The sequence below is a fragment of the Ictalurus furcatus genome, chromosome 10 (genome assembly GCF_023375685.1).
Source record: "Ictalurus furcatus strain D&B chromosome 10, Billie_1.0, whole genome shotgun sequence".
Classification (NCBI taxonomy): Eukaryota; Metazoa; Chordata; class Actinopteri; order Siluriformes; family Ictaluridae; genus Ictalurus; species Ictalurus furcatus.
In genome coordinates this window covers 6,114,098-6,129,685 of record NC_071264.1, presented here as the reverse complement: position 1 = coordinate 6,129,685, position 15,588 = coordinate 6,114,098, and the positions used below count along the sequence as shown (strand labels likewise).

Below are 15,588 nucleotides of genomic sequence, written 5' to 3'. Positions count from 1 at the left end.
TTTGTGTTTTTGTTTTCTCCTTGTAGGAGCTGAGTGCTTCCTAAGGCTGGGCGGAGTTCTTTGCTGCATCTTAGGCTTTACCTAACTAAGGGTCGTTATTATTGCTCTGTTTATTCGCAGTGAATTTGGTGGGTATGATAATGATTGGTGGGGTTCTTTTCCCTTTTGTATAGCTGGTGCTGTCATACTAGCCTGCCTTTCATACAGGAAGCCTCAGTCCTCCTATGATTGTTAATTTCTTCTTTTGATTGTTTTATTGACCAATGACTGACTGTGTTTGTCGCTTTTTTAACTTCTTGTTGTTCTTTTTAACTTCAAAATAAAATTTATTTTTGTATGGAAACCCATGCCTTTTGCCTGTTCCAAGTGGAACGTATTTGTGTGTCTTTATTTGGGTTATTTTCCCCGTTTTCTCCGGTTGCCGTAGTTCCTACGAATCGAGCCACATTGCTACATTAGGTTTTTAATAACTTTTCATAAGTTTTTTGTTAGGCTGGAAAGATTATTTCCCACGACAATCCTCTTGAGGAGGCTACAATTTGGATACAAGAAAGAACAGTGTAAACAGAAAATGAATGGATGGTTCATTTATTTGCAATGATTTAATATGTCAGAATAATTTCAACATAGTACTGCTTTGTGTCCAGTTGATTGTGCAGCAGCTTCTTCAACGTCAGTTGTTTCAGATGAACTGAGGCACATTAAGGCCACTTCTGCTTTCTCAGAACCCATTTCCTTGCCAGTCAGAGAAAGTCTAAGCTTGCCATCACTCTCTACCTTTTGGTCAAAGATGTCATCTTCCTTATCAGAGAATATTTTTGCCAAAAAGGACGTGCCCTTCTCCTGGCAGATCCTCTTGGGGAGGCTACAATTTGGATACAAGAGAGAACAGTGTGAAAAGATAATGAATGGATGGTTGATTATTTGCCATGATTTAATACCGCAAAATAATTTCAACATAACTATAACAGAGGTATAGCAACACAAAATATTTCTGAGTGATGAATAAATAATGTTTAAAAGGTTATAAAAATGTAAAATCTTAGCTATGTATCCTATAAGATTCCCTTACCTGGCTTATCACCAGAAGGTGGTGAAGGGACAGGGCTAGCACATTCCTGGTGTCCAATCAGCTGAAGGCTTTGGGAAGTAATGTCAGAAGGAGTGTTTTCCTCAGAAGGAGCAGCCATGATTTGCTCAAGCTCAACATCTGATTTAGCAACAAGTCCTTCTGCTACTTCATCGGATCTTGACATGTGGTCAACATTTTCTGTTGCAGAAGTAGCAGCCATGACTTTCTCAAGCTCAACATCTGATTTATCAACAAGTCCTTCTTCTGCTACTTCATCAGATCTTGACATGTGGTCAACATTTTCTGTTGCAGAAGTAGCAGTGAGCTCAAGAACGCTTGTATCCAAATCAAAGGCAGATTTGACTGTTGAAGTCAGAGGCTCATCAAGGCCGCTTCTGCTTCCAGAAGAACCCATTTCCATGCCAGTCAGAGAAAGTCTACACTTGCCATCACTCTCTACCTTTTGGTGAGACTGGTCAAAGATGCCATCTTCTTTATCAGAGAATATGTTTGCCAAAGAGCTGGGTTTTATAGGACATGCCCTTCTCCTGGCAGATCCTCTTGGGGAGGCTACAATTTGGATACAAGAGAGAACAGTGTGAAAAGATAATTAATGGATGGCTGATTATTTGCCATGATTTAATACCGCAAAATAATTTCAACATAAATATAACAGAGGTATAGCAACACAAAATATTTCTGAGTGACAAATTAATAATGTTTAAAAGGTTATAAAAATGTAAAATCTTAGCTATGTATCCTAAGAAGATTCCATTACCTAGCTTATCACCAGAAGGTGGTGAAGGGACAGGGCTAGCACATTCCTGCTGTCCAATCAGCTGAAGGCTTTGGGAAGTAATGTCAGAAGGAGTGTTTTCCTCAGAAGGAGCAGCCATGATTTGCTCAAGCTCAACATCTGATTTAGCAACAAGTCCTTCTTCTGCTACTTCATCGGATCTTGACATGTGGTCAACATTTTCTGTTGCAGAAGTAGCAGCCATGATTTGCTCAAGCTCAACATCTGATTTAGCAACAAGTCCTTCTTCTGCTACTTCATCAAATCTTGACATGTGGTCAACATTTTCTGTTGCAGAAGTAGCAGTGAGCTCAAGAATGCTTGTATCCAAATCGGAGTCAGATTTGACTCTTGAAATCAGAGGTTCATCAAGGCCACTTCTGCTTCCAGAAGAACCCATTTCCATGCCAGTCAGAGAAAGTCTACTCTTGCCATCACTCTCTAGTTTTTGGTGAGACTGCTCAAAGATGCCATCTTCTTTATCAGAGAATATGTTTGGCAAAGAGCTGGCTTTTATAGGACGTGCACTTCTCCTGGCAGATCCTCTTGGGGAGGCTACAATTTGGACACAAGAGAGAACAGTGTGAAAAGATAACGAATGGACGGTTGATTATTTGTCATGATTTAATACCTCAAAATAATTTCAACATAAATATAACAGAGGTATAGCAACACAAAATATTTCTGAGTGACGAATTAATAATGTTTAAAAGGTTATAAAAATGCAAAATCTTAGCTATGTATCCTAAGAAGATTCCCTTACCTGGCTTATCACCAGAAGGTGGTGAAGAGATAGGGCTAGCACATTCCTGGTGTCCAATCAGCTGAAGGCTTTGGGAAGTAATGTCAGAAGGAGTGTTTTCCTCAGATGGAGCAGTCATGATTTGCTCAAGCTCAACATCTGATTTAGCCACAAATCCTTCTTCTGCTACTTCATCAGATCTTGACATGTGGTCAACATTTTCTGTTGCAGAAGTAGCAGTGAGCTCAAGAACGCTTGTATCCAAATCGGAGTCAGATTTGACTCTTGAAGTCAGAGGGCCATCAAGGTGGCTCATGCTTCCAGAAGCAGCCAAGATGCCCTCAACCTCATCTTTGGCCTTAACGTCAGGTCCAGAAGACTGGTCAAACACTGTGGAGAACGGGACTTTGGTAGATCTTCTTGGGGAGTCAACTCTCTCTTTCACAATGTCTGCAATTTGGGCAAAAATTTTTTTTTAGCTGTGGTTAATGTGATTTGCATTCATCACAATGGTAGTACAACGCAATGCTTTCTATAAGAAATAATACGTCATTCTTTTAAAAAATCTTATCTCACTATGAATATATAGGTATGTAACATAAGATTCATTTACCGAATGTCTCAATGTCCTGAGCTGTGACGCTAGACTCATCAGCACTTCCTCTTGGCTCATGGACTGGACTCTGGTTGAAATCTGAGTCAGTGCTGGGAAGGATACTATCAGACACGGTATCAAACTCATGACTATGAAGAGAAGCAATCATGCTAGGATCCCTTTCAGTGCAAACATCTGGTTTCAGTTGAGGAATCAAGGAATCAAGCATGCCTTCAAAGACACTGTCCACTATTTCTGTTACAGAATCACATGCCGTTGGTGAGGCTGTCTGAAATTTGTGTGACTGGCTACTAAAAGTTTTTTTCACGTCTTCTCTAACTTCTATCAGTGCATAACCAATCACAGATGCCACAGAATCACTGAAGCCAAGCATGAAAACATTGTTGCTTGATTGTTGTTCCTGGGAGATGTTGTTTATCTTACCTCCTGCTGTACTGAATCTCAAGGCATGCTGTTGCTCATGAACTTGGGACACGGCTTTTGCTAGTATATCATCAATCTCACCCACAATGCGCTGAGTGAGCTGATTCTTGAATGATGTAGAGGTTATGCAATCCAGGACAGCATCAGTAATCGTGGTTCTTAATTGAGGTTCTACCTCAATTGTAGCCTCAAGAGACTTACTCTTTACTTCTGTAGTACCTGTAAGTACCTGAGGATTGCCGGATGTTTTGCTTAACTTATCCCTGCGCATCAGTGCTCTGAATGGGGGAAGACCAATCGGATCCATTCTGGGCGTTCTGGGAAGAAGTTGTGGTTTCCCAGGGCTCTTTGCTGCAGGTCCTTTCAATTACACATACATGCAATTAGCCTTGTGTGTACTCTTTGAACATTAAGATCAGTTGGTTTATAAGTCATTTTGCTCTGATGAAAGGTAATATTTCATATCTTACCATCACCTGCTTGTCCAAATACTTCTATGGTCTCAATTGATTTCTTTCTGGTTGTGTTAATGACAGGTGAGCGGATGTTCTGCTTTGCCACAGTGCACATTCTATTTTCCCCATGTGCCTGAAATGAACAATTTAACTAATTTTAGTCTTGTCAAAAAACTTCAGCCTGTAGAGAATATACAAATCTATTACCATTTGTAAAATTACTAAAATTCCAATATTTTTGGCTTTATCCTATAAAGAAAAAATTTAAGTCTGTAGTTATATCTGACGTCTGAATACCGACGTCTGCAATCACTATATTAAATTCTCACTACACACTTAACTGAACTCTGTAAATGACCCCTGATGTCAGGCAATATTTCTTAAATTCACAACGCAAAGAAATAGCTTAGGATAATGTAGATAATCAAAGATTATATCCATTATAAATTCATTAAATTATATTAATCTCTTTTGCATATTTTCACTGAATCTACTTTAAACTATTGATGATAAAAGTTAATGATCTGTTTCACATAGTGGCTAAGATCTGAAGTGCCATTTTTCGTGTACAATAATGATGAATTAACATATTCTAAAATATATCCAGTTTCAAATACATTTTCTGTGTATGTATTTTTACATCTATGTTGAAAGCTCGTAGTCTGGAAACAAGTCCTACTCATAATGTAGTCAAATTTGATCACATACATACACATTTACTTAAAGGAACCCAGAGTAAGTACCTGAGGATTACCAGACATTTCACTTACCTTTTCCTTGCGCATCAGTGCTCTGGATGGGGTAAGACCAATCGGATCCATTCTTGGTGTTCTGGGAAGAAGTTTTGGTTTCCCAGGGCTCTTTGCTGGAGGTCCTTTCAATTACACACAACACATGCAATTAGATTTGTGTGTACTCTCTGAACATTAAGATCAGTTGGTTTATAAGTCATTTTGCTCTGATGAAAGGTAATATTTCATATCTTACCATCACCTGCTGGTCCAAATACTTCTATGGTCTTTATGGGGTCGATTGATTTCTTTCTGGTTGTGTTAATGACAGGTGAGCGGATGTTCTGCTTTGCCATAGTGCACATGCTATTTTCCCCATGTGCCTGAAATGAACAATTTAACTAATTTTAGCCTTGTCAAAAAACCTCAGCCTGTAGAGAATATACAAATCTATTACCATTTGTAAAATTACTAAAATTCCAATATTTTTGGCTTTATCCTATAAAGAAAAAGTTTAAGTCTGTAGTTATATCTGACGTCTGCAATCACTATAATAAATCCTCACTACACACTTAACTGAACTCTGTAAATGACCCCGATGTCAAGCAACGTTTCTTAAATTCACAACGCAAAGAAATAGCTTAGGATAATTTAGAAAATCAAAGATTATATCTATTATAAATTCTGTATAAATCCATTATAAATTCATTAAATTATATTAATCTCTTTTGCATATTTTCACTGAATCTACTTGAACCCTTTCTAGCAGTACACTGGCACTCCATTCTACCAGCGGAATGGAAATTGACTTATCAGAAATTTTCAATCAGTGTGAACAAATAATTCATTTATCACCGCAAGTCTGTTATAAGATTAATCAGGACTCTGTTAGGTTTCTGTATGTAGAATATATTGTATCACAACGGGAAACGAGACGGGTGTGAGCCCCCTGCTGGGAAAACAATTCCCAACTCTCCACAATAAAAAATTTCTACAAAGTTAAAACAAACAGCACAGCTAAAGCTTTTTTTTTTAATAGTTAAAACTGTATGCATCTGTCCAAATAAAATGATAATATTTAAATCTAATAAAGTAGGTAAAAACAAAACCCCTGCAAATTCTTAAAACATTGCATTTTCATATGAGCCATTAACCACTAGTGTGACATAAAAAAAAATCAACACTGAACAGGGACACCTCCTAAAACAGACAGAAATTCCATTTTTTTTTGGTCTATGGTAAAAGGAGTTAAACTGTTGATGATAAAAGTTAATGATCTGTTTCACACAGTGGCTAAGATCTGAAGTGCTGTTTTTCACGTACAATAATGATGAATTAACACATTCTAAAATATATCCCGTTTCAAATACATTTTCTGCGTACGTATTTTTACATCTATATTTGAAAGCTTGTAGTCTGGAAACAACTCCTACTCATAATGTAATCAAATTTGATCACATACATACACATTTACTTAAAGGAACCCAGAGTAAGTACCTGAGGGTTGCCAGATGTTTCGCGTACTTTTTCCTTGCGCATCAGTGTTCTGGATGGGGTAAGACCAATCGGATCCATTCTGGGCGTTCTGGGAAGAAGTTTTGGTTTCCCAGAGCTCTTCGCTGGAGGCCCTTTCAATTACACACAACACATGCAATTAGCCTTGTGTGTACTCTTTGAACATTAAGATTGGTTGGTTTATAAGTCATTTTGCTCTGATAAAAGACAATATTTCATATCTTACCAGCACCTGCTCGTTCACCTTCTAAGATCTTTACGGGGTAGACTAATGTATTTCTGGTTGTGTTAATGACAGGTAAGCAGATATTCTGCTTTACCATAGCATGCATGCTATTTTTCCCATATGCCTAAAATGAAAAGATTGAACAAATTTTAGTCTTGTCAAAAAAAAAAAACTCAGTCTGTAGAGAATATACAAGAGAATATAAAGAAAAAACATGAACAAATTATATTTTAACACTGATTGCTATACAGTCATGCATTTCAAATACTAAAAGTGTATGGATGGTTAAAAAAAAAAACTTCCTCACAGCCTGAAGTGTCTCTTTGTGATTCCTCCTCATTTTTGAAAATCGTTCCGTCGTGCAGAAACAAATCTGTGAGTAGAATCACATCACACCAATGTAAAACAAAATAAACGGACTTAAACAAATTCAGTTGCTATTTAAAGACATGTAAGTAAGAGTTTTTGTTTGAATTTCAGTTAATCATGCAAGTAGATGAGCATCGTTATCTAACCGTTGTTTTAGAGGTTGTTGTTTTCCTACAAATATCTTTACTGGTTCAGCTTTATTACAGACGCACACTAACTCGTGGAATATTAACTTTAATAATTAAAAAGATAGCCATGTTCCCAGTGAGTGAAACAGGTGACATTACCATATAATAAAATTAATAATTTGTGGATCAAATTTCACTGCAATGGATCAGTACACTCAGTTATGAGCATACCGACAAAAAGAAGCAGAAAAAAAAATTGGAAAGCTGTAGTATCAGGTCTTCTGCATTTATCCTGTCTTTTATCTGTGGTTTTGTCTTTTAATGTTTTTATTTCTTCTTTTTACATTATTTAAATTTTCTACATTAACATTAATTTCATTTTTCATCGCATTTTATTTGTCTTTTATGTCACTGTTTAGATTTAGCCAAGATGATGTAGAGTACTTTGGTTGACACTCATTCTCTTTTAAATCTGAGATATATACAGTATATAAATAAATTTGACTACTAATTTATCAAAATATAGATTTAAAAATATATTTTTTTGCATTATTACAGAAAGACAGGTGTACAAGAAGCATAGTTAAAGTGAAGATATTAGTAGAGCCATACCTCTCAGTGATCTGTCTGTAGAAACTAAAGACCACATCAGCTGAGCAGAATGTTTTATTGACATCATGATGTCACAGTGATGTCAAGGTTACAGTGAACACAGAATTAGAATGAACCGATTGATGTGAAAATTCTTGTCTGAGGTGTGTGTAGGGACGAAACCGTGTTCATAAAACTCACTCAAGATCTGGAGATGGAAAAAGTGAAACAAATTTTCCTAAATCCTACAAATCACCTGAGTATAAAGAACACGGAGTCGGTGTGTAAATGATAATGTAATTATAGATCATAACGTGATCCTGATGGGTTAATCTTGTTTCCCACCATGACCAATAACTTATAGAGGATTTCTAAGTGAACTTAAAGCCCAGACCATGCTCAAACAGTGAAAGTTACTATTAATGTTCAGGTTCCACTTATTAACTTTATTCAATAACATGATGATCTTTCTCTAACTGAATCAGGCAGAGAAGCCTCTCCACAAAGCTACTGAACTCATATAACTTTCATTCATTTAGTTATCTCCCTGTTCATAACGTGGCCAGATATTAATCCTGGGACTCTGTGATTACACCCAGCCCATGAAATGAGCTAAACCTGTCTGACAGCACAAACACAGCTTCTATTATAGTATGGAAAGCCAAAAGGACCAAAAATAAACACTCTTTGCCATAATGCATTGATTCAAGTCAAGTTCACATACTGAGTAAAAAGTCAGTGTACATTTTAACCGTTTGTTTCTTGCATTAAATTGAAACTTACAAAAACGTAAAAATTGCGTGTTTTCTCGTTTTCTCTTTGTAGCAGAAGAAACAGGATTTCAGCCCAAAATCAGCATTAAATCATTATTAGGAGCAAATTAAACATACGGGTTAATTACTGGTTTGGATGAGTGGGTTTGGTTACATTTCTAAATGCATATTATTGTGACTGTTTTATTGACCAATGCCTGACTGTTGCTTTTTTAAAAAATAATTCTTGGCCAGTCTTTTTAACTTCAAAATAAAATTTATTTTTGTATAGAAACCCATGCCTCTTGCCTGTTCTAAGTGGAACGTATTTGTGTCTTTATTTTGGTTATTTTCCCCATTTTCTCGGGGTGGCGCAGTTTCTACGAAACGAGCCACACTTGCTACACGTGGCGTAGTTGGCAGGATTTTTACAGAATATTTGGCAGAGGCGGGGGACCATATATTTTTGGTTATTCATGTGTGTTGTGGTCTGTCTTTTCTCTTTCTTTTTTTCTTTTATAGGATCCAAGCAGCAGCGTGTGCTCTGGTAGATGTATTCCATCATAAATGGAGGGAGAATTACAGGAACGTAAAGAGCTGGTGGCCCAACTTAGGGCTGACAATGAGAGATTGCAACAGGATAGGGTATCTGAATCACCAGGGGCTAGTGTTGCTGGACCAAGTGTCTCTGTTACAGTCAATGTCCCCATATTGCCACCAATGACTGGCACTGCTACTCTAGTAACTGATAGGTTTGTGTTCGTGCCTAGAGATAGGAGGTGCCCAAGGAGGCACGAGAGGAGATACGATATCATTCAGCTGAGGATTGTGGGGACCCTGAGAAAATCATTAGAGCACTGCGTGAGTTGTATGGGTGCACATTGTCGTATGTGGCCTTGCAGGAAGCTTTTTTCTCCCGGAGGCAACAAGAGGGGGAAACAATCTTGGAGTTTTTCCTCTCCTTGATGAGCTTCCTGGAGAAGGTTCGTGATCAATTTGTTGAATACGTGAATGATCGTACTTTGAGACGAGAGCTTAAACAGCCGGTGCGCCGACAGCCTAATTCCACTTTACTAGAGGTACGGGGTGAAGCCCTTTGACGGGAGCTGGAAGGCAGGCCAGGGGGTGCGAGGGCTCGAAGTTTATAGTCCTGTTGGCACATGGGATTCAGTATGGTGTTCATGGGGATTCGCGGGCGGGGGCTCGTACTTCATCTAAAATGTCCGAACTGAGTGAATTGAGGAAAATGTTAAAGGTACAGCAAGAGCAGTTAAATCAGCTCACACAAAGCTTTGCCCGATTGCAAGGTCCAAAAGTGCGTAGTCGAGTTCCTCGTAATGGGCCCATAATTTGTAGATGGTGTCAAAAGCCAGGCCATTTTGCCCGAGAGTGCGATGGGGAGCAGGTTCCCCAGCGCACTCTACATTCCCTTGCACCTTTTGCTGGGGGTAAACAGTCTTCCACTTCAGCACAAACAGAAAACTAGTGCCCACTGGGTCTCAGAGCCACAGCTTGGTTGGGGGTTTTATCGGCTCCGTATTGTCAAAAGGTTCTGTTTCCACGTCTCGTTTGATGTCTTCCTGTCCTCATCTTCTTGCATCTATGGGTGGAGTGCCGGTGTCCTGTTTGGTTGATACAGGCTCGATGGTTTCCACCATTACGGAAAGTTGTTTTCTGTGGCATTTTGAACCATGGGGTTAGGAGCGACTTGGGTCATGTCAGTGGCTACAGCTTCATGCTGCCAATGGTCTTTCCATTCCTTATCTTGGTTACATGGAGCTGGACATTGAACTCTATGGCCAAGTCATTACAAATTGCGGGGTGCTTGTTGTCAAAGACCCTCCTGATGGCTTGTGTGACTGGGTTCTGGGGGTTCTCAGCATGAATGTTCTGAAACGGTGTTACCAGGAGCTCTTTGGTCAACATGGCCCCGCTCTCTTTGAGTAGCCTGATGTGTTAACAGCTGCACACTTTGTATCGCAGGCTCTACAACACTGTTGTGACATTGCTACTGTAACTAATGTAACTCGTATTGGTAAGGTACGAGTGCAGGGTTGTAGGCCTTGTCACGTTCCAGGGGGCATGTTTAAGTTTGTCCCAGCCACGTGCACCGATGAATATTCTAATGGAGCTGTATTTTTTGAGCCTCGTGGGTCCGGGTTGCCTGCTGGGTTACGGGCTCCTCTGGCGGTAGTGCAGGTAAGCCAAGGGACCGCTTTTATACCTGTGGTTAATGTTGGCATGACTGATGTCATGCTTTACCCTTGTTCCACGCTTGGCACGTTAAGTAATGTTTATGTGGTGAGTTTGCCCACAGGTGTTGCTGAGGTTTAGCCAGTTGTGGCTGTTGTTGGGGCTCAGACGGCAGAAGTGGGACCTACCGTGCAGGAGCAAGTTGAGGCAGTGGACCTGTCGAGTTTATCAGAGGCAGAACAGAGTCAGGTAAGGACTTTGCTCTACAAGTTTCAGTCAGTGTTCTCTACTCAGGGGGGAGACTTGGGTTGTACTAATTTAATTTCCCATGATATTCTCTTGGTGGATGAGACTCCAATTCGGCAGCATTTCCAACGGATACTGCCATCAGAGTATGAGGTAGTAAAGGCCCATATAAATCAGTTGTTGGAAGCTGAGCTCATTCAAGAAAGCTGCAGTCCATATGCTTCGCCGATTGTGTTGGTCAAAAAGAAAGACGGCAGTCTGCGTATGTGTGTAGACTACCGTCAACTTAATACTAGAACTAGGAAGGACGCATTTCCTTTGCCTCAAATTGATGAGTCCCTGGACTCCCTGGGTGGTGCCTGTTGGTTTTTAACTCTAGATCTGGGTATAATCAGAGAAAGATCGGTTTAAGACAGCTTTCTGTACACCTTTTGGACTCTTTGAGTGGAACTGTATGCCCTTTGGCCTCTGTAATTCCCCAGGCACCTTTCAGAGGTTAATGGAGAGGTTATTTGGGGACCAATAGTGTCAATCCTTGCTTTTATACCTGGATGATGTGATCGTATTTTCTAGCTCTGTAGCTCAACACCAGGAGTTCTTGGAGGTAGTCCTGAGTCGGTTAGCAAGTTGAAGGACTGAAGGTCAGGTTAAGTGTGCGTTCTTCCAAAGGGAAGTGAAGTATTTGGGCCATCGGCTGAAGGGGTAGCAACTGATCCTGCAAAGATTGAGGCTGTGGCTGAATGGCGATGCCCATCTAATGTGTCGGTGCTACGGTCATTTCTAGGTTTTGTCAGCTGTTATCGCCTTATGCAGGGCCCCTGCATAAGCTGGTTGCAGCAAGTGTTGGATCGGGACCCCGAAAGCGAACCAACCAGGGGTTTTCAGAGGCTTAGACAGAGCAGTGTCAGGTGAGTTTTGAGGGACTGAAGAACAGGCTTTCTACCGCCCCGGTGTTGGCATATGCTGACTTCTCCCAGCACTTTATCCTCAAGCTGGATGCTAGCCAATGTGAGCTTGGTGCAGTCCTCTCACAGGAGCAAGTAGGTATGGTGTGCCATATTGCGTATGCCAGCCGCAGTCTTAGGCCCACTGAGTGCAATATGACCAACTATAGTTCCATGAAACTGGAGTTTGTGGCGCTCAAGTGGGCCATAATTGAGAAGTTTAGAGAGTACCTGCTGGGCCAGAAGTGCATTGTCTATATGGATAATAATCCCCTTAGCCACCTGGCATCTGCTAAACTGGGAGCTACTGAACAACGTTGGGCTGCTCAGTTGGCCTCCTTTGACTTTGAGGTTCAGTATCGTTCTGGGAGGAGCAACTGCAACACTGATGCTCTCTCTGGACAGAATCAGTTTTGTCAGGAGACACGGGAGAGTTTCTTACTGGGGACTGTTATTCCAGCAGTGGTGAGGCAGGCAGTGGAGGCAGAACCAGTAGTACAGTTTGATCAGGCAATGATCACAGCATTGCCCAGCTTTTCCTGTGAGGACCTGAGTCTGCTACCGAAGGTGGATCCTGATATTCAGAGGGTTTTGGCGTTTTGGGAGCAGGGGTCATTTCCCAGCTTTGCAGAAACAGCTCCCCAAATCTGTGTTGACTTTGCTTTGGCAATGGGATTGTCTCTTGTAAAAGGATGTAGTCCTTTATCGCCGTGTGTCACACTCTGATGCGGTTGAGGAGGTGCTACAGTTGATTTTGCCTGTGGCTCTAAAATGTGACGTATTGACCCAGTTGCATCAACACCATGGACATCAGGGTGTTGAGCGTACTACTGAACTAATACATCAGAGATGTTATTGGCCAGGGATGTCGGCAGAAGTGGCACAGTGGTGTCGGGAATGCGAGCGATGTCAGCTGGCTAAGGACACCCAACCAACAAATGCTTGCCTGGGGCTTTATGGGTCATGTCTTGGCTTCTAAGCCTAATGAGATCTTGGCTATTGATTTTACGATGCTTGAGCCTTCTCGTTCTGGGCATGAGAATGTTTTAGTTTTAACAGATGTGTTCAGTAAATATACGCTGGCTGTCCCGACTAGGGACCAGAGGGCTGAGACGGTAGTACACGCATTGGTTACGGAGTGGTTTTTTAGGTTCGGGGTCCCAGGTCATATCCACTCTGACCAGGTCCGAAATTTTGAGTCCGCCCTTATGAAACAACTCTGTGGGTTTTATGGGATTCCACACGCACACACACACACGACAAAACTTACTTAAATCTACTCAAAAACTATCAGAAACAAAATATAAGTACATCTCAATATGTCAGCAAGTTAACATGGATAAAACAGTTGAGTTAAACATGCACAACATACCTTGTAGGGGAATTAGCCCGGGGGAGGGCGGAGCACAGACCCACAAGAGACAGGTTGCAGTCAAAATGGGTGCTTTATTTGTCCGTGTGTGAGTTGTCTGTCGTGAGAAGGTGAGGGTATGTGAGTGCGAGGGGTTTGGTGGGGGTGTGGCTGGCGTTGTGACCTTCTCGAGGGCGTGTCGGGGTTCCCGAGACGTGCGCGTGGGTCTCCCGTGCCGTCATCCACCGTTGAACGCGATCTCACCACCCGGCGGTCTCGTCCGCGCTCGCACCTTCAGAGAGAGAAGGAGAGAGGGAGAAAGGGATTAGAGATTTGAGAGAGGATACCGTCGTGCTCAATGTTGGCGTGCCTATATGCCGCTGAAGAGCACGCACGGAGTCTGTCTCTTAGCCGTTCTCCCCGCGCGGCCGGAAGCACGTCCTTTTATCCTCCCCCGCCGTCGCCTGAGTGGTGGAATTTCCCCGACGGACTCCCCAATCGCCGGCCGGTGTAGCGTCAACGGTCCCGCCCCACCGTGACGGTCCTTCTGGCTGACGGTGTGTTTGGCACGAGGCTGTCCGCTTCGTGCCGGTGCGGCAGTTGGGGAAGGAACGACTTTCTTATTATGTGCGCCGGCTGTCGGTCCGTCGCAACAGTACCCCCCCCTCAGCTCCGAGCCTACTGCCGCTCGGTGGTGGGCCCAGAGTGCGTCTTGTCGCGAGAGCCCATCTGCATTACCATGTTGGGCCCCCGCCCGGTGCTGAACCTGAAACGAGAAATCCTGTAAGGCGAGGAACCAGCGTGTTACCCGGGCGTTTGTGTCTTTGGCCATGGCCATCCACTGTAGGGGGGCGTGGTCCGTTACGAGGACGAAGTGCCGGCCAGCCAGGTAGTACCGCAGCTCCTCGATGGCCCACTTTATTGCCAGGGCCTCTCGCTCAACGGCTACGTATTTCCTCTCAGCGGGGGACAACTTCCGGCTGATATAGAGGACCGGGTGTTCTTCTCCGTCGAAGGTTTGCGAGAGGACGGCGCCAAGCCCGGTCTCGGACGCATCAGTGTGCACCGTGAATGGGAGGGCAAAGTCCGGGTTGCGCAGTACCGGCGCGCTGGTGAGGGCACCTTTCAGGGCTTGGAAGGCCCTCTCTGTGTCGGCCGACCACCTGACCCGGTCTGGCTGGCCCTTCTTTGTGAGATCTGAGAGGGGGGAAGCTACAGCAGAGAAGTTAGGCACGAACCTCCGGTAGTACCCCGCCAACCCCAAGAAGGCACGTACCTGTTTCTTCGATGTTGGTCGGGGGTAGTCCTTTACGGCCTCGATTTTCTTTGTCTGTGGCTTCAGCATCCCTCGGCCAATGCGATATCCCAGGTACTGGGCCTCAGTCAGCCCTAGGTGGCACTTCTTGGGGTTGGCTGTCAGGCCGGCCTCCCGGAGCGCCTTCAGGACCTCCCCTAGATGAAACAGGTGGTCGGCCCATGTGGAGGAGTGGATGACTACATCGTCCAGGTAGGCAGCTGCAAATATACGGTGGGGCCGCAGGAGGATGTCCATCAACCTCTGGAACGTTGTGGGTGCCCCGTGTAGCCCAAAGGGGAGAACCCGGTACTGCCAGTGGCCGGTGGCGGTGCTAAAGGCCGTCTTGGGTCTTGCGTCCGGCGCTAGCGCAACTTGCCAGTAGCCCTTGGTCAGGTCCAAGGTAGATATGAACTGGGCCCTCCCCAGTCTCTCGACGAGGTCGTCCACTCAGGGGAGGGGGTAACTGTCGAACTCCGATACCTGGTTCAGCCTCTGGAAGTCGTTGCAAAGCCGCGTGCTCCCGTCCGGCTTCGGCACGACAACGATGGGGCTGGACCAGGGGCTGCTGGACTCCTCTATGATGTGATCCCGCAGCATTCGACCAATTTCTTCCTCGATGGCTTTGCGTCGGGCCTCTGGAACACGGTAGGGCCTTTGTCTCACCACTACGCCGGGAGGAGTTTTGATCTCGTGGTGGACCAGCCGAGTCATCCCTGGGGAGGCCGAAAACACATCAGAGAATTGGTCTACCAACTCAGCGAGCTCCTGTCTCTGGGCGGGGGTAAGGTCCTCCCCCAAACCGACCAAGGTACGGTTGCCATGGTCCGTGTCCCGGGCCGCGTACGCCGACACTACCGGGGCCGGTTCTACCCACTTCTTTAGCAGGTTCACGTGGTAGAGCTTCTCCTCTGTGCGCTTACCGGGCTGTTGCAGGCAGTAGTTGACAGGGCCCCGGCGCTCGAGGACTGTATACGGGCCTTGCCACCGGGCCAGGAACTTACAGGCGCTGCTGGGTACTAACAGGAGGACCCTTTCCCCCGGCTGGAATTCTCTGGGCTGCGCTGGGCGGTTGTATACCCTTCGCTGCTCCTCCTGCGTGGCGTGCATGTGCTCCCAGACTATGGGGCTACCCGGTCGATCC

General features: G+C 43.7%; 2 protein-coding genes across 2 annotated transcripts; both read right to left on the bottom strand.

The window, feature by feature from the left end:
* Positions 1–572: 572 nt before the first annotated feature.
* On the bottom strand, positions 573–7,762 carry LOC128613348 (uncharacterized). The gene is made up of 12 exons (XM_053634027.1): positions 7,686–7,762; positions 6,884–6,949; positions 6,577–6,700; positions 6,333–6,463; positions 5,092–5,218; positions 4,875–4,978; positions 4,120–4,237; positions 3,224–4,009; positions 2,632–3,060; positions 1,851–2,423; positions 1,073–1,642; positions 573–865 (listed from the first exon to the last, which is right to left on the bottom strand). Exons 2-12 carry the CDS (start codon positions 6,914–6,916, stop codon positions 774–776), a joined length of 3,087 nt encoding a protein of 1,028 aa, XP_053490002.1. The 5' UTR covers positions 6,917–6,949; positions 7,686–7,762; the 3' UTR covers positions 573–773.
* Positions 7,763–12,609: 4,847 nt separating this feature from the next.
* LOC128613898 (uncharacterized) lies at positions 12,610–14,495 on the bottom strand. The gene is made up of 3 exons (XM_053635066.1): positions 14,427–14,495; positions 13,546–14,336; positions 12,610–13,442 (listed from the first exon to the last, which is right to left on the bottom strand). The coding sequence occupies exons 1-3, from the start codon at positions 14,493–14,495 to the stop codon at positions 13,232–13,234; spliced, it is 1,071 nt and encodes a 356-aa protein (XP_053491041.1). The 3' UTR covers positions 12,610–13,231.
* Positions 14,496–15,588: the final 1,093 nt, after the last annotated feature.

Excerpts from the sequence above, each read along its gene's own strand:
- LOC128613348 (XM_053634027.1), bottom strand. The coding sequence starts at position 6,916 with ATGAGGAGGAATCACAAAGAGACACTTCAGGCT. Across the intron at positions 5,219-6,332 it reads AAACATCTGGCAACCCTCAG|GCACATGGGGAAAATAGCAT; the intron begins GTACTTACTCTG and ends TGTTCATTTCAG. Across the intron at positions 3,061-3,223 it reads TCAGGACATTGAGACATTCG|ACATTGTGAAAGAGAGAGTT; the intron begins GTAAATGAATCT and ends CCCAAATTGCAG.
- LOC128613898 (XM_053635066.1), bottom strand. The coding sequence starts at position 14,495 with ATGCTGAAGCCACAGACAAAGAAAATCGAGGCCGTAAAGGACTACCCC. Across the intron at positions 14,337-14,426 it reads GACCAACATCGAAGAAACAG|AAGGGCCAGCCAGACCGGGT; the intron begins GTACGTGCCTTC and ends GATCTCACAAAG. Across the intron at positions 13,443-13,545 it reads ACGGCTAAGAGACAGACTCC|GTGCGAGCGCGGACGAGACC; the intron begins GTGCGTGCTCTT and ends CTCTCTCTGAAG.